This window comes from Chiloscyllium punctatum, chromosome 31 (genome assembly GCF_047496795.1).
Source record: "Chiloscyllium punctatum isolate Juve2018m chromosome 31, sChiPun1.3, whole genome shotgun sequence".
NCBI lineage: Eukaryota > Metazoa > Chordata > Chondrichthyes > Orectolobiformes > Hemiscylliidae > Chiloscyllium > Chiloscyllium punctatum.
Window position 1 is genome coordinate 67922960 of NC_092769.1, and position 22773 is coordinate 67945732.

Genomic DNA, 22773 nt, shown 5'->3' on the forward strand with positions numbered 1-22773 from the left:
CCCCCCCAACACCCCCCACCCTACCACCCCCACCCTACACACCCCCCACCCTCCCTCCACCCACCCCACCAACCCCTCCCACACCCCTCCCCTCACCCCCCCCTTCACCCCCACCCTCACCCTCCCTTCACCCCCTCCACTCCTTCACTCCTCCCCCTTCTCCCCCCTCTTACCCCCCCTCCCTTCACCCACCTCTTACCCCCCTCCCTTCAACCCCCCTTCACTCCCCCCTCCCTTCACTCCCCCTCCCTTCACTCCCCCCTCCCATCACACCCCCTCCCCTTCACTCCCCCCTCCCTTCACTCCCCCCTCCCTTCACTCCCCCTCCCATCACACCTCCCTCCCTTCAACCCCCCTTCACTCCCCCCTCCCTTCACTCCCCCCCTCCCTTCACTCCCCCCCCTCCCTACACTCCCCCCCTCCCTACACTCCCCCCTCCCTACACTCCCCCCTCCCTACACTCCCCCCCTCCCTACACTCCCCCCCTCCCTACACTCCCCCCCTCCCTACACTCCCCCCCTCCCTACACTCCCCCCTCCCTACACTCTCCCCCCCCTCCCTACACTCCCCCCCCCTCCCTACACTCCCCCCCCCTCCCTACACTCCCCCCTCCCTACACTCTCCCCCCCTCCCTACACTCCCCCCCTCCCTACACTCCCCCCCTCCCTACACTCCCCCCCTCCCTACACTCCCCCCCTCCCTACACTCCCCCCCTCCCTACACTCCCCCCCTCCCTACACTCTCCCCCCCCTCCCTACACTCCCCCCCCCCCTCCCTACACTCCCCCCCCCTCCCTACACTCCCCCCTCCCTACACTCTCCCCCCCCTCCCTACACTCCCCCCCTCCCTACACTCCCCCCCTCCCTACACTCCCCCCCTCCCTACACTCCCCCCCTCCCTACACTCCCCCCCTCCCTACACTCCCCCCCTCCCTACACTCCCCCCCTCCCTACACTCCCCCCTCCCTACACTCTCCCCCCCCTCCCTACACTCCCCCCCCCTCCCTACACTCCCCCCCTCCCTACACTCCCCCCCCCTCCCTACACTCCCCCCTCCCTACACTCTCCCCCCCCCTCCCTACACTCTCCCCCCCTCCCTTCACTCCCCCCCCACTCCCCTTCACTCCCCCTACTTTCTCACCCCCTTTCTCCCCCCTTCTCCTCCCTTCGCTCCCCCCTCCCTTCTCCCATCCCCCCCCCCCCCCCCCCCCCCTCCTTTTCTCTCTCTCTGTCTCCCCCCATTGCCCTCCCACCCATCTCCCTCTCTCGGTCACCCCATCTCACTCTCCGTCTCTCTGCGCACTGTCCCCCTTCCTTCTCCCTGTCTTTTCTCTCAGCCTGTCTTTCTCCCCCAGCTTGCCCACACTCCCCTCCACCTTGCTGTATTTTGTGCCCCCACCCCGTCCCCAATCACCCTCGTGGAGTCTCCCCTTTCTGTGCCAGCCCCCCATTGTTCCCTTCCCATATTCCCATGACAGCTTTTGCGAACAGCCTTTCCCAGTTGGAGGCCAAACAGGACCGAGAGGCTGAGGGGTAGGGACGGGGAGGGTTGGAGCTGGATCTCCATTTTGGACCCTCCTGTCGGGGGTGTGTTGGAGGGCTTGGTGCCTGGAGCTGCCTCAGCTTAACGGCCTGTGGCTCAGTGCTAACAGCTTGTGTTGTCTCTCCGTCTCTCTCTCTCTCTCTCCCTCCCTCCCTCTGTCTCCCCTCTTTCCCCCCCCCCCCCCCCCCCCCCCCCCCCCCAAATCCCATTCAGACTACGTGTGTGTGCTGGACGTGGATCTGCTGGAGCTGGTGATCACCACCTGGAAAGGAGGAATCTGGTGGAAAGCTGGTGAGACCCTCAGACCTGGGCCAGGACCCCAGATAAACACGCACCCGTGACCCTCGGTCAGCTCGTCCATCTCTGTAGGTTGAGTCTGGCCTGGTATAGTGCCTCAGTGGGTTAGCACTGCTGCTCACGGCGTCAGGGGCCCAGGTTTGACCCCACCCTCGGGTGACTGTCTGTGTGGAGTTTGCACATTCTCCCTGTGTCTGTGTGGGGTTTCCTCCGGGTGCTCCGGTTTCCTCCCACAGTCCAAAAGCTGTGCAGGTTAGGGTGGATTGGCCGTGCTAAATGTCCCATAGTGCCCAGGGATGTGCAGGTTAGGGTGGATTGGCCGTGCTAAATTGTCCCATAGTGCCCAGGGATGTGCAGGTTAGGATGGATTGGCCGTGCCAAATTGTCCCATAGTGCCCAGGGATGTGCAGGTTAGGGGGATTGGCCGTGCTAAATTGTCCCATAGTGTCAAGGGATGTGAAGGTTAGGGTGGATTGGCCATGCTAAATTGTCCCATAGTGCCCAGGGATGTGCAGGTTAGGGTGGATTGGCCGTGCTAAATTGCCCCCATAGTGCCCAGGGAATGTGCAGGTTAGGGTGGATTGGCCGTGCTAAATTGTCCCATAGTGTCCAGGGATGTGCCAGGTTAGGGTGGATTGGCCGTGGTTAAATTGTCCATAGTGCCCAGGGATGTGCAGGTTAGGGTGGATTGGCCGTGCCAAATTGTCCCATAGTGCCCAGGGATGTGCAGGTTAGGGTGGATTGGCCGTGCCAAATTGTCCCATAGTGCCCAGGGATGTGCAGGTTAGGGTGGATTGGCCGTGCCAAATTGTCCCATAGTGCCCAGGGATGTGCAGGTTAGGGTGGATTGGCCGCGGGAAATACAGGGTTACAGGGATTGGGTGGGTCCTGAGTGGGATTCTCTTCGCGGGGTTGATGTGGCCTTGATGGGCCGGATGGCTTGCTTCCACACTGAAGGGATTCTCGGACTCTCTCTCCACTTGCTTGAAAAATATTGCAAGTGTCTGCACTCACTGCGTTTTGGAGGAAGTGAATTTTAAAAGACTCTCACCCACCTGAAAGGAAAGACCGTTTCCTCATTTCATGTTCAAACGGGTGGCCCAATTCTTTAAACCCCCCTCTCCCCCAGTTCAAGATTCTCTCAGAAGAAACATCCTCCCCTCATCCACCCGGTCAAATCTCCTCAGGGTCTTGCAGTCAGGTCACCTCTGACCCTTCTGAACTCCTGAGGATGCAGGCCCTGCCTGAGCACTTCAGTACGGGATGGAGTGTGGGTGTAATCCCTACGTCAGTGGGTTTCCCCGGAGGGGTGGGTGGAGGGGAGCTGTTCACTGATCAATGTGCAGCGTTGCGCGCCTTTCGTTTCCTGTCAAGATTCCGAAAGAGTTGCGCTCAAGACGCAGCAGCTCAAGCGGTGAGGTGACAAGGCAGGCAGTTGGCAGCAAAGCTCGCGCCCACAAGCCCCAAGGAAAGCCCCACCTCCAACAAAGGGAGAATTTAACTGTCTCCCAACATGATCTCAACACACCCCCCCGCCTCCACCGTCCTCGCCACCCCCCTCCACCGTCCTCCCACCCCCCTCCACCGTCCTCCCACCCCCCTCCACCGTCCTCCCACCCCCCCCTCCACCGTCCTCCACCCCCCCTCCACCGTCCTCCCACCCCCCTCCAACCGTCCTCCCACCCCCCTCCACTGTCCTCCCATCCCCCCCCACCGTCCCTCCACCCCCCTCCAATGTCTTCCCACCCCCTCCCACCGTCCTCCCACCCCCCTCCACCGTCCCTCCACCCCCCTCCACCGTCCTCCCACCCCCCCTCCACCGTCCTCCCACCCCCCTCCACCGTCCTCCCACCCCCCTCCACCGTCCTCCCACCCCCCTCCACCGTCCTCCCACCCCCCTCCACCGTCCCTCCACCGTCCTCCCACCCCCCTCCACCGTACCTCCCACCCCCCTCCACCGTCTCTCCACCCCCCTCCACCGTCCTCCCACCCCCCCTCCACTGTCCTTCCCATCCCACCCCACCGTCCTCCACCCCCCTCCAATGTCTTCACCCCCTCCCACCGTCCTCCCACCCCCCTCCACCGTCCTCCCACCCCCCTCCACCGTCCTCCCACCCCCCTCCACCGTCCTCCCACCAACCTCCCGAAGGGTACCGTTGACCAGAAACCGAGCTAGGCCAGCATTTTTAACACAGCGGCGACAATAGCAGCAAGACAGAGGCTGGGAATCCCGCAGCGAGTCGCTCACTACACCCCCGACTCCCCCCGAGCCCTGTCTCACCATCTTGGGCTGGCAATTAGCAAGTAACATTCACTCCACACAAATGCCAGGCAATGATCATCACTGACAAGAGACAGTCTAACCACCGTCCCTTGGCATTCACTGAATCCCCCCACGATCAACATCCTGGGAGTTCCCATTGACCAGAAACTCAGCTGGACTCACCACATAAACATGGCGGCTACAAGAGCAGCTCGGAGGCTGGAATCCTGCAGCGAGTAACTCCCTCCTGACTCTTACCCCAAAGCCTGTCCCCAGCATCGACAAGGCAAAAGTCAGGAGGGTGAGGGAATACTCCCCAGTTGCCCCTGGATGGGGGGGGGGGGGGTCAGCTCCAACAACACTCAAGCAGCTCGACCCCATCCAGGGACAAAGCGACCCCCCCACTCGATTGGCCCCACACCCCTTCCCTCCCCACCCCCTCCCCCCCTCAGGAGCAGCAGTGTGTACCATCTACAAGACGCACTGCAGCAACTCCCCGAGGCTCCTCAGGCAGCACCTTCCAAACCCACCACCATCTGGAAGGACAAGGGGCAGCAGATACATTGGAACACCACCCCCCCCCCCCCCCTGCAAATTCCCACCACTCCCCATCCCGACTTGGGAATATATCAGCCGTTCCTTGGGTCAGAATCCTGGAACTTCCTCTCCCAGGGCATCGTGGGTCTGCAGCAGTTCAAGATGGCGGCTCACCCCCCACCTTCTCAACGGGGTAATAAATACTAGACGCACACCATATGCAAAGAATGAAAAAGAAAATGAGTAGGAAGGGTTTGGAGGGATATGGGAGAAAGTGAGGACTGCAGATGCTGGAGGTCAGAGCTGAAAATGTGGTGCTGGAAAAGCGCAGCAGGTCAGGCAGCATCCGAGGAGCAGGAGAATTGACGTTTCGGGCATGAGCCCTTCTTCTCCTGCTCCTTGGATGCTGCCTGACCTGCTGCGCTTTTCCAGCAACACATTTTCAGCTTTGGAGGGATAGGGGCCAGGTGCTGGCAGTTGGGACTAGATTGGGGTTGGGATATCTGGGCGGGCATGGACGGGTTGGACCGAAGGGTCTGTTTCCGTGCTGGACATCCTGTGACTCTATGATAAATTCAGAGAGGGAGAGGTGAAGCAGACAGGGACAGCTCATTATCAGTGGCTGAAAGGTCAGAGGCTCATGCCGGTTGATGCGTGTATTCACCGCCCTTGGGGCAGGAAAGGGATGAGACGGTGATGGGAGGAATCAATCCAGGAAGGGGAGTTGCAGGGGGTGGGGGGGGGTAAGCGTGCTCCAACCAGGGAGAAGAGGGGGGGTTCACGTCCCGATGTCTCCTTGTGCAGGCACAGCCGCTGTTCGAGCTACGGTGCTCCAACAACGGTGGTGCACGTCCACACCTGCGCTGACTCGTGTGCCACCCTGGTCGAACCTGGTGCAGTACGTGGTGAACAGCGGTGACCTCCACCCCCCGCCCAAGCAGGACAGCCCGACTGAGATCGCCGGCAGAGGCTGCAGGTACGTGACCCCCCCCACATCCGACATCTTTGCCTGGAGCAGAGCGCCCCGCCTCTCAGGATGCTCCCGCAGCTAACCCTTGCTGCTTTGCCACGCGCGTCCCAAACCAAGCCCCACCGCCTTCTACTCGAGGCTCACAGTTAAAGGGGACAGGCTCAAGTACGACTGAGGGAGTACTGTATTGTCAGAAGGTCAGTGCTGAGGGAGTGCTGCACTGTTGGAGGGTCAGTGCTGAGGGAGAGCCGCACTGTCAGAAGGTGAGTGCTGAGGGAGTGCCGCACTGTCGGAGGGTCAGTGCTGAGGGAGAGCCGCACTGTCGGAGGGTCAGGACTGAGGGAGTGCCGCACTGTCGGAGGGTCAGTGCTGAGGGAGCGCCGCACTGTCGGAGGGTCAGTGCTGAGGGAGCGCCGCACTGTCGGAAGGTCAGTACTGAGGGAGTGTCGCACTGTCGGAGGGTCAGTGCTGAGGGAGCGCCGCACTGTCGGAGGGTCAGTGCTGAGGGAGCGCCGCACTGTCGGAGGGTCAGTACTGAGGGAGCGCCGCACTGTCGGAGGGAGTCTTACGGTGTGGCATTCCCTCAGGACCAACCACCCCAAAGCACTTCGGTGTCCATTTTGTGCACTCGTCCCTGATCTGTGCCGGGGTGTTCACCAACGTCTCACTTGGCGGCGGGAGTCCCACCCGGTTTGCTGCTGGAGCCACTCTTGCAGAACTATCTCAGGGCGTCTTGTCTTCTCCTTGTCCAAATCTTGCACAATCATCAGATGCATCTACCACTTCAGATTACCCCGAGTGGGTGTGTAGCACTCGGATGTGGGCGAGATCAAACGACAGGCTGACTGATGGGAACGCTGAGCGGCAGCGAACACCGCGTTTGCAGCAGAGATTAAATACTTTGCAGAGTTTCCCGCTGCAGGTTACTGCTTTAAAACAGACAAAGCCTGATGTGCAGGCGAATCTAATATTGAACTGCTGAAGTTCACTGTCAGAGTGACGCAGGACAAACTGTTTCACTGGCAGGAAGCAGTGGGGCGAGGGGTGGGGGGTGGGGGGGGGTTGTGGTGGTTGTTATTATCATTGGCAAGAATCCAGAAGTTTATCCTTTTCGATCCAGGATGATGGCATCTCTGCCTAAGCCAGAGGGGCAGTTGGGACTCAGACACATCGCTGTGGGTCTGGAGTCACATGTAGGCCAGGCCAAGGACTGCAGTTTCCTTCACTCAAGGACGTGAGTGAACCAGATGGGTTTTCTCGACCACCAACAATCATTGAGATTGATTCCAGATTTCTTTTTCAAAATGGAGTTCAGACTCCACCATTTGCCGTGGTGGGGTTTGAAGCCGCGTCCCCAGAATGTTACCTGGGTCTCTGGATTAACAGACCAGCGATAATCCCTCAGTACTGACCCTCCGACAGTGCAGCACTACCTCAGCACTGACCCTCCGACAGTGCGGCGCTCCCTCAGCACTGACCCTCCGACAGTGCGGCGCTCCCTCAGCACTGACCCTCCGACAGTGCGGCGCTCCCTCAGCACTGACCCTCCGACAGTGCGGCGCTCCCTCAGCACTGACCCTCCGACAGTGCGGCGCTCCCTCAGCACTGACCCTCCGACAGTGCGGCGCTCCCTCAGCACTGACCCTCCGACAGTGCGGCGCTCCCTCAGCACTGACCCTCCGACAGTGCGGCGCTCCCTCAGCACTGACCCTCCGACAGTGGGCGGCGCTCCCTCAGCACTGACCCTCCGACAGTGCGGCGCTCCCTCAGCACTGACCCTCCGACAGTGCGCGGCGCTCCCTCAGCACTGACCCTCCGACAGTGCGGCGCTCCCTCAGCACTGACCCTCCGACAGTGCGGCGCTCCCTCAGCACTGACCAAAACATTAATTTCTTTAGTCATCCAGCATTCCCTCCACCTATCAACCTTTCCTTTCACCCTCACAGTAATAGACTTTCTCTGGTCCCTCATTATCTCATTTCTTGAAGGCTTCCCATTTTCCCCGCGTTCCCTTTTCCTGCAAACGTCTGTTGCCAATTAACTTTGAAAACCTGCCTAATATCATCAAAATTAGCCTTTCTCCAATTTAGAACTTGAACTTTTACATCTGGTCTATTGTTTTCCGTCACAATTTTAAAACTAATCGCATTATGGTCGCTCGCCCCCACTGACACCTCAGTCACCTGCCCTGCCTTATTTCCCAAGAGTAGGTCAGGGTCTTGCACCTTCTGTGGTAGGTACATCCACATACTGAATCAGGAAGTTTTCTTGTACAGAATTAACAAGTTTCTCTCCATCTAAACCCTGAACACTATGGCAGTCCCAGCCTATGTTCAGAAGTTAAAATTCCCGACCATTATCACTCTCTGGGTGTCGGTTTGCTCACTAAGCTGGAAGGTATATGTTCAGACGTTTCGTCACCACACTAGGTAACATCTTCAGTGAGCCTCCGGATGAAGCATTGCTGATGATTCCTGCTTTCTATTTCTAACCCAAGGTAACCCAAACATAGAAAGGCAGGAATCATCACCGGTGCTTCATCCAGAGGCTCACTGAAGATGTTACCTAGTATCGTGACGAAACGTCTGAACGTGAACCTACCAGCTCAGCCAGCAAACCTACATCCAGAACCTCAACCTGAGCTACAAATCTTCTCAAAACTTGCCATTACCACCCTATTATTCTTACAGAAATTTGAGATTTCCTTACAAATTTGTTTCTCAATTTCCTGCTGACTACTTGGGGGGGTCTGTTATACAATCCAACAAGGTGACATCCCTTTCTTATTTTTCAGTTCCACCCAAATAACTTGCCTGGACACATTCCCAGGAATGCCTTCCCTCAGTATAGTTGTAATGTTATCCCTAGTCAAAAACACTACTCCCCTTCCTCTCTTGCCCCCCCCCCCCCCCTCCCTTTTCTACCCCTCCTCTAGTATCGGTACCCCCTGGAACATTAAGCTGCCTGTCCTGTCCATCCCTGAGCCATGTTTCTATAATTGTTATGATATCTCAGTTGAATGTTCCTAACCATGCCCTGAGTTCATCTACCTTGTCCGTTAGGCCCCGTGCATTGAAGTAAGTTTAGTTTAGTTTATCAGTCCCACCTCATTCTCTGTTTTATTCCTATTTGACTCGCTCCTTTTCCCAACTGCACCAGTCTCAAAACTGACCTGTTCTCTCTCACTATCTCCTTGGGACCATCCCCATCCTCATTCCACCCCCCCCGCCCCCAACACCAACCACCCCGCCCCCTCTCCCCACTAATTTAGACCCTGCCGAGCAGCTCTAGCAAATCTCCGTGGCAGTATATTAGTCCCCTTCCGATTCAGGTGCAATCCCTCCTCCTTGTACAGGTCACTTCTACCCCAGAAGAGATTCCAATGCTCCCAAAAAGTGTGAACCCTTGTCCCCTGCGACAGCTCCTCAGCCACGCTTTCCCCCACTAGCTCATGGCACCGGGAGTAATCCAGATGTTACGAAACTATTTAAATTCCTGCCTAACTTCCTCAATTCTCTCTTCAGAATCGCATGCTTTTTCCTTCCTTTGCTGTTAGTTCCAGTGTGTACAGCAACCTCCTGCTGGTTCCCCCCCCCCCCCCCCCCCCCTCCTCTTGGAGAATATTCTGCACCCTCTCTGAGCCATCCTTGATCCTGGCACCAGGGAGGCAACACACTATTCCGATGGCTCATTGTCAGCCGCACAAAGGTCTGTCTCTCTGTCTCTTCCTTTGACCCGACAGTCCCCGATCACAATCGATCGCTTCGGAACCTGACGTACCCTTTGTTGCATCAGAGTCGGTCTTGCTACCAGGAACCTGGCTGTTTATGTAACATTCCCCCGAGAGCCCATCACCCCTTACATTTTCCAAAACAGCATCCTTGTATCTAATGGGCACAGCAACACGAGAGTCCTGCTTTTACCTCCTCCCTTTCCTGACTCTATCTGCAGTTTTTCTACCTTCCTGCAACTGCCATCCATCACGCCCCCCTAGCTCCTGTAAATGCGTTATTGCCTCCAACTGCCGCTCCATGCGACCCAACACGATTCGCAACCAAAGACACTTCCTGCAGACCTTAATCGTCAGTAACCTGGAAACTCTCCCTAATGTCCCACATCCGACAGGAAGAGCACATCACTCCACCAAAGACCATTGTGGCACCTTAACAATCCGGCGAAAGCGAGGACTCCAGATGCTGAGGATCAGAGTGGTGCTGGAGAAGCACAGCAGGTCAGGCAGCATCCGAGGAGCAGGAAAATTGACATTTCGGGCAAAAGCCCTTCGTCAGGAATGGGAGGGCTCTGCCAGTCCTGCTGCTCTTTTCCAGCACCACTCAAAGACTTCAAAGAAAGCAGCTCCAACACCGAAAATGCCTCAAAAACAGGGCAGCTCTTACCCGCACAAACTTATCCTGTCCTCCATCTTGGATTACCCAGAATCCATGTTGGGGTGGAAGGGGTGAAGAGTGGGGCAAAGAGGGAAAGAGAGGAATGAGTGAAGGGAGAGTGATGGGGAAGGTGGGGAGACAGGAGAGGGGCAATGAATGAGGGGTAGGTGGGAGTGGAGGAGGACATGAAGCAAGAAGTGTGTCAGAGAGAGCACAAGAGCAAAAGAAAATAGAGTTGGAGGGTCAGAGCTGAGGGAGTGCCGCACTGTTGGAGGGTCAGTACTGAGGGAGTGCCGCACTGTCAGAGGGTCAGTACTGAGGGGGACTGCCGCACTGTCGGAGGGTCAGTGCTGAGGGAGCACCGCACTGTCGGAGGGTCAGTGCTGAGGGAGCGCCGCACTGTCAGAGGGTCAGTGCGGCGGGAGCGCCGCACTGTCAGAGGGTCAGTACTGAGGGAGCGCCGCACTGTCAGAGGGTCAGTACTGAGGGGGAGTGCCGCACTGAGGGAGCGCCGCACTGTCAGAGGGTCAGTACTGAGGGGGAGTGCCGCACTGTCGGAGGGTCAGTACTGAGGGGGAAGTGCCGCACTGTCGGAGGGTCAGTACTGAGGGAGTGCCGCACTGTCGGAGGGTCAGTACTGAGGGGGAGTGCCGCACTGTCGGAGGTCAGTGCTGAGGGAGCGCCGCACTGTCGGAGGGTCAGTGCTGAGGGAGCGCCGCACTGTCGGAGGGTCAGTGCTGAGGGAGTGCCGCACTGTCGGAGGGTCAGTACTGAGGGAGTGCCGCACTGTCGGAGGGTCAGTACTGAGGGAGTGCCGCACTGTCGGAGGGTCAGTACTGAGGGAGTGCCGCACTGTCGGAGGGTCAGTGCTGAGGGAGTGCCGCACTGTCGGAGGGTCAGTGCTGAGGGAGTGCCGCACTGTCGGAGGGTCAGTGCTGAGGGAGTGCCGCACTGTCGGAGGGTCAGTACTGAGGGAGTGCCGCACTGTCGGAGGGTCAGTATGGAGGGAGCGCTGCACTGTCGGAGGGTCAGTACTGAGGGAGTGCCGCACTGTCAGAGGGTCAGTACTGAGGGAGTGCCACACTGTCAGAGGGTCATTACTGAGGGTGTGCCGCACTGTCGGAGGGTCAGTGCTGAGGGAGTGCCGCACTGTCGGAGGGTCATTACTGAGGGTGTGCCGCACTGTCGGAGGGTCAGTACTGAGGGAGTGCCACACTGTCAGAGGGTCATTACTGAGGGTGTGCCGCACTGTCGGAGGGTCAGTGCTGAGGGAGTGCCGCACTGTTGGAGGGTCAGTGCTGAGGGAGTGCCACGCGGATTTGTTTGCAGTATTGAGCCCGGCCTTGTTTGGTTGCCACCTGTGACCCCGGGAGCCGCTGAGCTGCTGTATACCCCCCGCTGTCACTAACATCTCTTCATGCTCAGCTGGGTGGTTTGATTTTGGATGTGCTGCGCGTCGCAATATTCATCACCATGAGGTTGGGGCCACTGGCACCCCCTGCACATTCTTTGCTGCTCGCCCTGTTTCTTTCCGTGTTTGCACCTTTAGTCGCTCTCTGTCTTTGCCCCCCCCCCCTTGCCCTGTTTGCCAGTCCCCTCCCACCCCCACCAGTTATAAGTTGACTCCTCCCAGCCCGTCTTGTAGTGCAGTGGGCCCTCACTGTGCCCGCGATGTCTCCCCCTATCCCATGCCCGGGGTCTCTATAAAGCGTCTGTCATTCCCCATGGTTTCCGTGAGAGAGAAAGACACCTCAGACTGTTCTGAACTCAACCACAACTTTTCCTGGCTCTTCACCAGCTCCCGGAGCCTGCTACCGCACTGCCACCGCGGCTCCCGGCAGAGACAGCCGAGATTAACCAGGGTGATCTGACTGATGCTCTCATTGACACAGAGCGGAACCGCCGAGACTCGGATGGAGCAGGTGAGTGAGAGATCACTGAGAACCGGAGGGAGGGGGAGAGGTATGTCCGAGCGAGCCAGTATCTCTGTATGGATGTGTGTGGGTGTACGTGTGTGCGCGCGCGGGGGGTGGATGTGTGTGTGCGCGCGCGGGGGGTGGATGTGTGTGTGCGCGCGCGGGGGGTGGATGTGTGTGTGCGCGCGCGGGGGGTGGATGTGTGTGTGCGCGCGCGGGGGGTGGATGTGTGTGTGCGCGCGCGGGGGGTGGATGTGTGTGTGCGCGGTATGTGAGTCGGTTTGTGCTGGAGTGCGCTGGTGGGTGTGAGAGTGTGAGTCGGTTTGTGCGGGAGTGCGCTGGTGTGTTTGTGAGTAAGTCAGTTTGTGCAGGAGTGCGCTGGTGTGTAAGAGTGAGTCGGTTTGTGCGGGAGTACGCTGGTGTGTGAGAGTGAGTCGGTTTGTGCGGGAGTGCGCTGGTGTGTGTGAGTGTGAGTCGGTTTGTGCGGGAGTGCGCTGGTGTGTGTGAGTGTGAGTCGGTTTGTGCGGGAGTGCACTGGTGTGTGAGTGTGAGTCGGTTTGTGCGGGAGAATGCTAGTTTGTGCGGGAGTGCGCTGGTATGTGTGCGTGAGTCGGTTTGTGCGGGAGTGCACTGGTGTGTGTGTGAGAGTGAGTCGGTTTGTGCGGGAGAATGCTAGTTTGTGCGGGAGTGCGCTGGTATGTGTGTGTGAGTTGGTTTGTGCGGGAGTGCACTGGTGTGTGTGTGCACGTGAGTCGGTTTGTGCGTGAGTGCGCTGGTGTGTGTGTGAGAGTGAGTCAGTTTGTGTGCAAGTGCGCTGGTATGTGTGAGTGTGAGTCGGTTTGTGTGGGAGAATGCTAGTTTGTGCAGGAGTGCGCTGGTGTGTGTGTGCGAGAGTGTGCTGGTATGTGTGTGCGAGTGAGTCAGTTTGTGTGCGAGTGCGCTGGTGCACGGCTGAGGAGCTGGTGTATGGGAGAAGGATTCCCATTTTTGGATCATTGGAATCTCTTTTGGGATAGAAGTGACCTGTACAAGAAGGATGGATTGCACCTAAATTGGAAAGGGACTAATATACTGGCAGGGAAATGTGCTAGAGCTGTTCGGGAGGATTTAAACTAATCAGGTGGGGGTGTGGGACCCAGGGAGATAGTGAGGAAAGAGATCAATCTGAATCTGGTACATTTGAGAACAGAAGTGAGTCAAACAGTCAGGGCAGGCAGGGACAAGGTAACACTAATAAATTAAACTGCATTTATTTCAATGCAAGGGGCCTAACAGGGAAGGCAGATGAACTCACGGCATGGTTAGGGACATGGGACTGGGATATCATAGCAATTACAGAAACATGGCTCAGGGATGGGCAGGACTGGCAGCTTAATGTTCCAGGATACAAATGCTACAGTAAGGACAGAAAGGGAGGCAAGAGAGGAGGGGGAGTGGCATTTTTGATAAGGGATAGCATTACAGCTGTGCTGAGGGAGGATATTCCCGGAAATACATCCAGGGAAGTTATTTGGATGGAACTGAGAAATAAGAAAGGGATGATCACCTTATTGGGATTGTATTATAGACCCCCTAATATTCAGAGGGAAATTGAGAAACAAACTTGTAAGGAGATCTCAGCTATCTGTAAGAATAATAGGGTAGTTATGGGAGGGGATTTTAACTTTACACACATCGACTGGGACTGCCATAGTGTTAAAGGTTTAGATGGAGAGGAATTTGTTAAGTGTGTACAAGAAAATGTTCTGATGCAGTATGTGGATGTACCTACTAGAGAAGGTGCAAAACCTGACCTACTCTTGGGAAATAAGGCAGGGCAGGTGACTGAGGTGTCAATGGGGGAGCACTTTGGGGCCAGTGACCATAATTCTATTTGTTTTAAAATAGTGATGGAAAAGGATAGACCAGATCTAAAAGTTGAAGTGCTAAATTGGAGAAAGGCCAATTTTGACGGTATTGGGCAAGAACTTTCAAAAGCTGATTGGAGGCCAGATGTTCACAGGTAAAGGGACGGCTGGAAAATGGGAAGCCTTCAGAAATGAGGTAACAAGAATCCAGAGAAAGTATATTCCTGTCAGGGTGAAAAGGAAGGCTGGTAGGTATAGGGAATGCTGGATGACTAAAGAAATTGAGGGTTTGATTAAGAAAAAGAAGGAAGCATATGTCAGGTATAGACAGGATGGATCGAGTGAATCCTTAGAAGAGTATAAAGGCAGTAGGGGTAGAGTGAAGAGGGAAATCAGGAGGGCAAAAAGGGGATATGAGATAGCTTTGGCAAATAGAATTAAGGAGAATCCAAAGGGTTTTTACAAATATATTAAGGACAAAAGTGTAACTAGGGAGAGAATAGGGCCCCTCAAAGATCAACAAGGCGGCCTTTGTGTGGAGCCACAGAAAATGGGGGAGATATTAAATGAATATTTTGCATCAGTATTTACTGTGGAAAAGGATATGGAAGATATAAACTGTAGGGAAATAGATGGTGACATCTTGCAAAATGTCCAGATTACAGAGGAGGAAGTGCTGGATGTCTTGAAACGGTTAAAGGTGGATAAATCCCCAGGACCTGATCAGGTGTACCCGAGAACTCTGTGGGAAGCTCGAGAAGTGATTGCTGGGCCTCTTGCTGAGATATTTGTATCATCGATAGTCACAGGTGAGGTGCTGGAAGACTGGAGGTTGGCAAACGTGGTGCCACTGTTTAAGAAGGGTGGTAAGGACAAGCCAGGGAACTATAGACTGGTGAGCCTGACCTCGGTGGTGGGCAAGTTGTTGGAGGGAATCCTGAGGGACAGGATGTACATGTATTTGGAAAGGCAAGGACTGATTCGGGATAGTCAACATGGCTTTGTGCGTGGGAAATCATGTCTCACAAACTTGATTGAGTTTTTTGAAGAAGTAACAAAGAAGATTGATGAGGGCAGAGCAGTAGATGTGATGTATATGGACTTCAGTAAGGTGTTCGACAAGGTTCCCCATGGGAGACTGATTACCAAGGTTAGATCTCACGGAATACAGGGAGAACTAGCCATTTGGATACAGAACTGGCTCAAAGGTAGAAGACAGAGGGTGGTGGTGGAGGGTTGTTTTTCAGATTGGAGGCCTGTGACCAGTGGAGTGCCACAAGGATCGGCGCTGGGCCCTCTACTTTTTGTCATTTACATAAATGATTTGGATGTGAGCATAAGAGGTACAGTTAGTAAGTTGCAGATGACACCAAAATTGGAGGTGTAGTGGACAGCGAAGAGGGTTACCTCAGATTACAACAGGATCTGGACCAGATGGGCCAATGGGCTGAGAAGTGGCAGATGGAGTTTAATTCAGATAAATGCGAGGTGCTGCATTTTGGGAAAGCAAATCTTAGCAGGACTTATACACTTAATGGTAAGGTCCTAGGGAGTGTTGCTGAACAAAGAGACCTTGGAGTGCAGGTTCGTAGCTCCTTGAAAGTGGAGTCGCAGGTAGATAGGATAGTGAAGAAGGCATTTGGTATGCTTTCCTTTATTGGTCAGAGTATTGAGTACAGGAGTTGGGAGGTCATGTTGCGGCTGTACAGGACATTGGTTAGGCCACTGTTGGAATATTACGTCGAATTCTGGTCTCCTTCCTATCGGGAGGATGTTGTGAAACTTGAAAGGGTTCAGAAAGGATTTACAAGGATGTTGCCAGGGTTGGAGGATTTGAGCTATAGGGAGAGGCTGGAACAGGCTGGGGCTGTTTTCCCTGGAGTGTCAGAGGCTGAGGGGTGACCTAATAGAGGTTTATAAAATCATGAGGGGCATGGATAGGATAAATAGACAAAGTCTTTTCCCTGGGGTCGGGGCGTCCAGAACTAGAGGGCATAGGTTTAGGGTGAGAGGGGAAAGAGACCTAAGGGGCAACTTTTTCACACAGAGGGTGGTGTGGGTATGGAATGAGCTGCCAGAGGAAGTGGTGGAGGCTGGTACAATGACAACATTTAAAAGGCATCTGGATGGGGATAGGAATAGGAAGGGTTTGGAGGGATATGGGCCAAGTGCTGGCGAGTGGGACAAGATTGGGTTGGGATATCTGGTCAGCATGGACGGGTTGGACTGAAGGGTCTGTTTCCATGCTGTACATTTCTATGACTCTGTGTGTGTGAGTATCGGTTTGTGTGGGAATGTGCTGGTGTGTGTGTGTTGGAGTAGGTTTGTGCAGGAGTGCGCTAGTGTGTGTGTAGGTTTGTGTGACCAGTGCGCTGGTGTGTGTGTCGGTTTGTGTGGGAGTGCGCTGGTGTGTTTGTAGGTTTGTGTGGGAGTGCGCTGGTGTGTGTGTAGGTTTGTGTGGAAATGCGCAGGTGTGTGTGTGTAGGTTTGTGTGGGAATGCACAGGTGTGTGTGGGTTTGTGTGGGAATGCGCTGGTGTGTGTGTGGGTTTGTGTGGGAATGCGCTGGTGTGTGTGTAGGTTTGTGTGGGAATGCGCTGGTGTGTTTGTAGGTTTGTGTGGGAGTGCGCTGGTGTGTGTGTGTAGGTTTGTGTGGGAATGCGCTGGTGTGTTTGTAGGTTTGTGTGGGTTTGTGTGGGAGTGCGCTGGTGTGTGTGTAGGTTTGTATGGGAAAGCGCAGGTGTGTGTGTGTGTAGGTTTGTGTGGGAATGCACAGGTGTGTGTGGGTTTGTGTGGGAATGCGCTGGTGTGTGTGTGGGTTTGTGTGGGAATGCGCTGGTGTGTGTGTAGGTTTGTGTGGGAATGCGCTGGTGTGTGTAGGTTTGTGTGGGAATGCACAGGTGTGTGTGGGTTTGTGTGGGAATGCGCTGGTGTGTGTGTAGGTTTGTCTGGGAATGCGCTGGTGTGTGTGTAGGTTTGTGTGGGAATGCGCTGGTGTGTGTGTGTAGGTTTGTGTGGGAATGCGCTGGTGTGTGTAGGTTTGTGTGGGAATGCACAGGTGTGTGTGGGTTTGTGTGGGAATGCGCTGGTGTGTGTGTAGGTTTGTCTGGGAATGCGCTGGTGTGTGTGTAGGTTTGTGTGGGAATGCGCTGGTGTGTGTGTGTAGGTTTGTGTGGGAATACGCTGGTGTGTTTAGGTTTGTGTGGGAATGCGCTGGTGTGTGTGTGTTGGAGTAGGTTTGTGCAGGAGTGCGCTAGTGTGTGTGTAGGTTTGTGTGACCAGTGCGCTGGTGTGTGTGTCGGTTTGTGTGGGAGTGCGCTGGTGTGTGTGTGGGAATGCGCTGGTGTGTGTAGGTTTGTATGGGAATGCGCTGGTGTGTGTGTGGGAATGCGCTGGTGTGTGTGTAGGTTTGTGTGGGAAAGTGCAGGTGTGTGTGTAGGTTTGTCTGGGAATGCGCTGGTGTGTGTGTAGGTTTGTCTGGGAATGCGCTGGTGTGTGTGTGTAGGTTTGTCTGGGAATGCGCTGGTGTGTTTAGGTTTGTGTGGGAATGCGCTGGTGTGTGTGTAGGTTTGTGTGGGAATGCGCTGGTGTGTGTGTAGGTTTGTGTGGGAATGCGCTGGTGTGTGTGTAGGTTTGTGTGGGAATGCGCTGGTGTGTTTAGGTTTGTGTGGGAATGCGCTGGTGTGTGTGTTTAGGTTTGTGTGGGAATACGCTGGTGTGTTTAGGTTTGTGTGGGAATGCGCTGGTGTGTGTGTAGGTTTGTGTGGGAATACGCTGGTGTGTTTAGGTTTGTGTGGGAATGCGCTGGTGTGTGTGTAGGTTTGTGTGGGAATGCGCTGGTGTGTGTGTAGGTTTGTGTGGGAATGCGCTGGTGTGTGTGTAGGTTTGTGTGGGAATGCACAGGTGTGTGTGTGGGTTTGTGTGGGAATGTGCTGGTGTGTGTGTGGGTTTGTGTGGGAATGTGCTGGTGTGTGTGTGGGTTTGTGTGGGAATGTGCAGGTGTATGTGTGTGGGTTTGTGTGGGAATGTGCTGGTGTGTGTGTAGGTTTGTGTGGGAATGCGCAGGTGTGTGTGGGTTTGTGCGGGAGTGTGCTGGTATGTGTGTGTTGGGGTAGGTTTTTGCGGGAGTTCACGTGTGTGTGTGTAGGTTTGTGCAAGTGTGTGCTGGTGTGTGTATTGGAGTCAGTTTACGTGGGAGTGCGCTGGTGTGTGTAGGTTTGTGCGGGAGTGCGCTTGTGTGTGTGTTGGAGTAGGTTTGTGTGTGAGTTTGTGCGGGAGTGTGCTGGTGTGTGTATTGGAGTCGGTTTGTGCGGGAGTGCGCTGGTGTGTGTGGGGGTTTGTGCGGGAGTGCGCTGGTGTGTGTGTGGGTTTGTGCGGGAGTGTGCTGGTGTGTGTGGGAATGCGCTGGTGTGTGTGTAGGTTTGTGTGGGAATGCGCAGGTGTATGTGTGTGGGTTTGTGTGGGAATGCGCAGGTGTGTGTAGGTTTGTGTGGGAATGCACAGGTGTGTGTGTGTGGGTTTGTGTGGGAATGTGCTGGTGTGTGTGTGGGTTTGTGTGGGAATGCGCAGGTGTGTGTGTAGGTTTGTGTGGGAATGCACAGGTGTGTGTGGGTTTGTGCGGGAGTGCGCTGGTGTGTGTGTGGGTTTGTGCGGGAGTGCGCTGGTGTGTGTGTGTGTTGGAGTAGGTTTGTGCATGAGTTGCCTTGTGTGTGTGTGTGGGGGTTTGTGCGGGAGTGCGCTGGTGTGTGTGGGTTTGTGCGGGTGTGCGTGCGTGAGCCAGTTGTTCGGGCGTTACCTCTATCAGAGGGCCAGCAGAGCACCCCCCTGCCTTGCGACGCTGCCTGCCTCTCTGCTGCCTGCTCACTCCGAGCTCTTGTGCACAGCAGGAATGCCGCTGCTCCGGCAGGACTCTCCCGTGTCCGTCTACCTCTTCCCTGGCGAGAATAATCAGGAGAGGCCTCCATCCCAGGGCCCGTCGTGCCTCGACAGGATGGACGTGTACCCCTGCGAGGGGAGTGAGGCAGGGAGCGACTCCACCGACAACGATGACTTCTGCATATTGGATGCCCCGGGGATGGGAATCCCGGTAAGTAAGCGCCGCGTGAGCAAAGATGGTGCAGCCTTCGAGCTCGACTGTGTAGTCGACGTGCCTCATGAGCGGAGAGAGCTCAAGATGAAGGGGAAGTTGCGACAGTCTTGCTTGGACGTTCAGGCTGCTGTGTCCTGAGAGAGATGGAGAGATGAGTGGCAGTGATGAACAGAAGTCCTGAGAGAGATCGATGGCTGTTCTGTTGTGTGAAGGATGTGTCCCCCCGCTTCCCATGCGCCGCGGATTTGGGAATTAAGTTTCGGACGGACTTGGGCTGGCTGGTCCAGTCCTCGCGGGCTCCAGAGACGGTTCGCTCACGTTCTTCCCTCTCTCTCCCCACCCCCCCCCCACTCCTCAGCCCAAAGATGGTGAGCCGATGGTCTCCAAGCTGACGAGCGACTGCATCACCATCCGGGACGGCTACTTTGCCCGGCCCATCGGGAGCACCGACCTGCTGAAGGCCCCGGCCAGGTTCCCCGTGCCCGACACCCGCCTCATGCTGCGAGAGATCTCCATCGTCTGGCACCTTTACGGGGGGAAGGACTTCGGCCCCCTCCGCCCGTCCTCTGGGCACGGGCATTCTCCAAGGCAGGTTCAGTTGGGCCGGGGGCGGGTGGAGGGGTGTGGGGGAGGAGCGGTTAGATCGGTGTCCAGCTTCCAGTGGCCTCCCACCACTAAAGCTTGCGAGGCAGCGATTCCTGGTGGGGTTATGGTTCCAGGGTACAACCTGTGCGCTGCAGATGTCCCTCACTTAACCCACCTTAGTCAGGGGAAGGCACAGGAATGTGGGGACAGGCCATCCGGCGGCAGCAACTACAGGAGGGGTCAGCTTTGACCGTATTGAATGGCGGGATAGGCTTGAGGGGCTGAATGGCCACCTCCCAGTTCCCTCTGGCCTGGATCTCTTGACCCCACGTTCTGGCAGATTGATGGGTGTGACCCACAGGTTCACAAACACTCTCAGCCCGTTGCCACACTCCTGCAGAGGATCAGGGGGAGGCCATTCAGCCCCTTTGTAGTGTTCCTGTATAGTATCAGGAGGAGGCCATTCAGCTCCTTTGTTCCTGTATAGTATCAGGAGGAGGCCATTCAGCCCCTTTGTTCCTGTATAGTATCAGGAGGAGGCCATTCAGCCCCTTTGTAGTGTTCCTGTCCACGATCAGGAGGAGGAGGCCATTCTGCCCCTTTGTTCCTGTATAGTATCAGGAGGAGGCCATTCAGCCCCTTTGCAGAGTTCCTGTACACGAGGCGGGTGTTTGACGTGCAGGTGTGTTTGCCATAACCTTGGCGTATTGTTACAGGATGAGGCCGGTGTCTGTCAGTGCCAGGGGTTCACCGTCCCGCTCAGCCTTCCCCAACCGACCACAGAACACGTGGAGGACGCAGGGGGGCTCCGGCCGCAACCACGAGATCCTGATGGAGATCCAGCTCACCAAGGTAGGCCGGCTCAGCCGGGGGGCGGGGGGAGGTTTGGGAAAGGGGGGGTCTGGGCAGCTGTGCCAACACTGCCCGCCTGCATTCTCCACTCGACCCTCCACAGAATCAGCCCCTCGTTACTCACGCTCTCGCTTCGACTGGACACTGGCAAGGACGGGTGGGAAGGGAGGCTGCCAACCCTCCGACGGTCCACTGCTCCTTACACAAGTGTATACTGCAGAGCTGTTCCACTGGTGGTCAGTCTGACCATCCACAGCTCACCTGTGGGTCACTGCTGTCTGCTCAAAGCTCAGGGTATCGGCCCATAACCCAGAAGAACGGTCCAGTGCAGAATGGTCAGTACTGAGGGAACACCGCACTGTGGGAGGGTCAGTACTGTGGGAGGGTCAGTACTGTGGGAGGGTCAGTACTGTGGGAGGGTCAGTACTGTGGGAGGGTCAGTACTGTGGGAGGGTCAGTACTGAGGGAACACCGCACTGTGGGAGGGTCAGTACTGAGGGAACGCCGCACTGTCGGAGGGTCAGTACTGAGGGAACGCCGCACTGTGGGAGGGTCAGTACTGAGGGAACGCCGCACTGTGGGAGGGTCAGTACTGAGGGAGGGCCGCACTGTGGGAGGGTCAGTACTGAGGGAGGGCCGCACTGTGGGAGGGTCAGTACTGAGGGAGGGCCGCACTGTGGGAGGGTCAGTACTGAGGGAGGGCCGCACTGTGGGAGGGTCAGTACTGAGGGAGGGCCGCACTGTGGGAGGGTCAGTACTGAGGGAACGCCGCACTGTGGGAGGGTCAGTACTGAGGGAACGCCGCACTGTGGGAGGGTCAGTACTGAGGGAACGCCGCACTGTGGGAGGGTCAGTACTGAGGGAACACCGCACTGTGGGAGGGTCAGTACTGAGGGAGCGATGCACTGTGGGAGGGTCAGTACTGAGGGAACACCGCACTGTGGGAGGGTCAGTACTGAGGGAACGCCGCACTGTGGGAGGGTCAGTACTGAGGGAGGGCCGCACTGTGGGAGGGTCAGTACTGAGGGAGGGCCGCACTGTGGGAGGGTCAGTACTGAGGGAGGGCCGCACTGTGGGAGGGTCAGTACTGAGGGAACGCCGCACTGTGGGAGGGTCAGTACTGAGGGAACGCCGCACTGTGGGAGGGTCAGTACTGAGGGAACGCCGCACTGTGGGAGGGTCAGTGCTGAGGGAGCGCCGCACTGTGGGAGGGTCAGTGCTGAGGGAGCGCCGCACTGTGGGAGGGTCAGTGCTGAGGGAGCGCCGCACTGTCGGAGGGTCAGTGCTGAGGGAGCGCCGCACTGTCGGAGGGTCAGTGCTGAGGGAGCGCCGCACTGTCGGAGGGTCAGTGCTGAGGGAGCGCCGCACTGTCGGAGGGTCAGTGCTGAGGGAGCGCCGCACTGTCGGAGGGTCAGTGCTGAGGGAGCGCCGCACTGTCGGAGGGTCAGTGCTGAGGGAGTGCTGCACTGAGATGTTTAACTGGGGCTCTGTCTACCCCGTTAGTAGATGTGAAATCTCCCACAGCTGGTGGAAGTGAGTGTGGTTCTGTCCCGTCGTGCAGCCAGTGCTGACACCTCGACGTACATCTGTGCAAGTCGACGATGGCAGTGGGCACGAGGTTTCAGCAGTAACTGGGATGCTCGGGTGCGGGGGGGCAAGAGCCTCGTGGGATGCTGTTTCTAGTCTTTGAGCTGATCTGCTGTTATGCCCTCCTCAACCCCCCCCCCCCCAGGTGAGTTTCCAGCATGAGACCTACCCTGCGCCCGCCACTGTGCCCGAGAAAGGTCCAACCGAGCCGGAGCTGGAGGAGCAGCCCATCTCGCGGCAGGTCTTCATTGTGCAGGAGCTGGAGATCCGGGATCGCTTAGCCACCTCGCAGATCAACAAGTTCCTTTACCTCTACACCAGCGAGAAGATGCCTCGGAGAGCCCACTCCAACATGGTGCGGACCTCGGCCACTCGGTTTGATGCCGTGAGATTTCCCAGCGTGCTCTGCTGGAGTGTCCTGGCGCCAATCCTGGAACTCCCTCCCTCCCTCGCGGCGCTGCTGCCGGGTCTGCCCAGCGGCTCTAGTGAACGGCTCCCCGCTGCCTTCTCAAGGAGCGGTGAGGGGCAGGCAGTAAATGCCAGGCCCAGCCCGTGACTCCCTCTCCCTACGAATACATTTTTAAAAAGAAGTTCTGGTGGTTGCTCTCTGTACGACCAGAGCGGTGCTGTATTCACCTGTTGCGGCCCTCTCTTGTCGACGCAGGTTCTCACTGGGAGCCAGTCACGTGACACCAGTTGCCTTCCAGGTTACATTCAAGTGATTGTTTTCCCAAAGGTGTCCTGCGATTCCCACGAGCGTTGACTGCAGTGCCAGTGGAAAGCGGGGGGGGGGGGAATTGTTTTCCGAAAGATGTCCTCTGATTTCTACCTGATCCAGGTAGTCAGTGACTGAGCTATGGTTTGAACTTGAACTTTGAAATGCTCCCCCTCAGCCCGTCCC

General features: G+C 56.6%; 1 protein-coding gene across 1 annotated transcript in view; it reads left to right on the plus strand.

Annotated features, from left to right (window-relative positions):
• LOC140457022 (autophagy-related protein 2 homolog A-like) overlaps positions 1–22773 on the plus strand; it is a 172431-nt gene that overhangs the window by 110130 nt on the left and 39528 nt on the right. The window contains 10 exon segments of the mRNA XM_072550928.1: positions 1756–1820; positions 1822–1833; positions 5444–5479; positions 5481–5525; positions 5527–5619; positions 11796–11919; positions 18643–18845; positions 19207–19436; positions 20150–20285; positions 22018–22227. Of these exon segments, the coding sequence (XP_072407029.1) occupies positions 1756–1820; positions 1822–1833; positions 5444–5479; positions 5481–5525; positions 5527–5619; positions 11796–11919; positions 18643–18845; positions 19207–19436; positions 20150–20285; positions 22018–22227 (1154 nt within the window).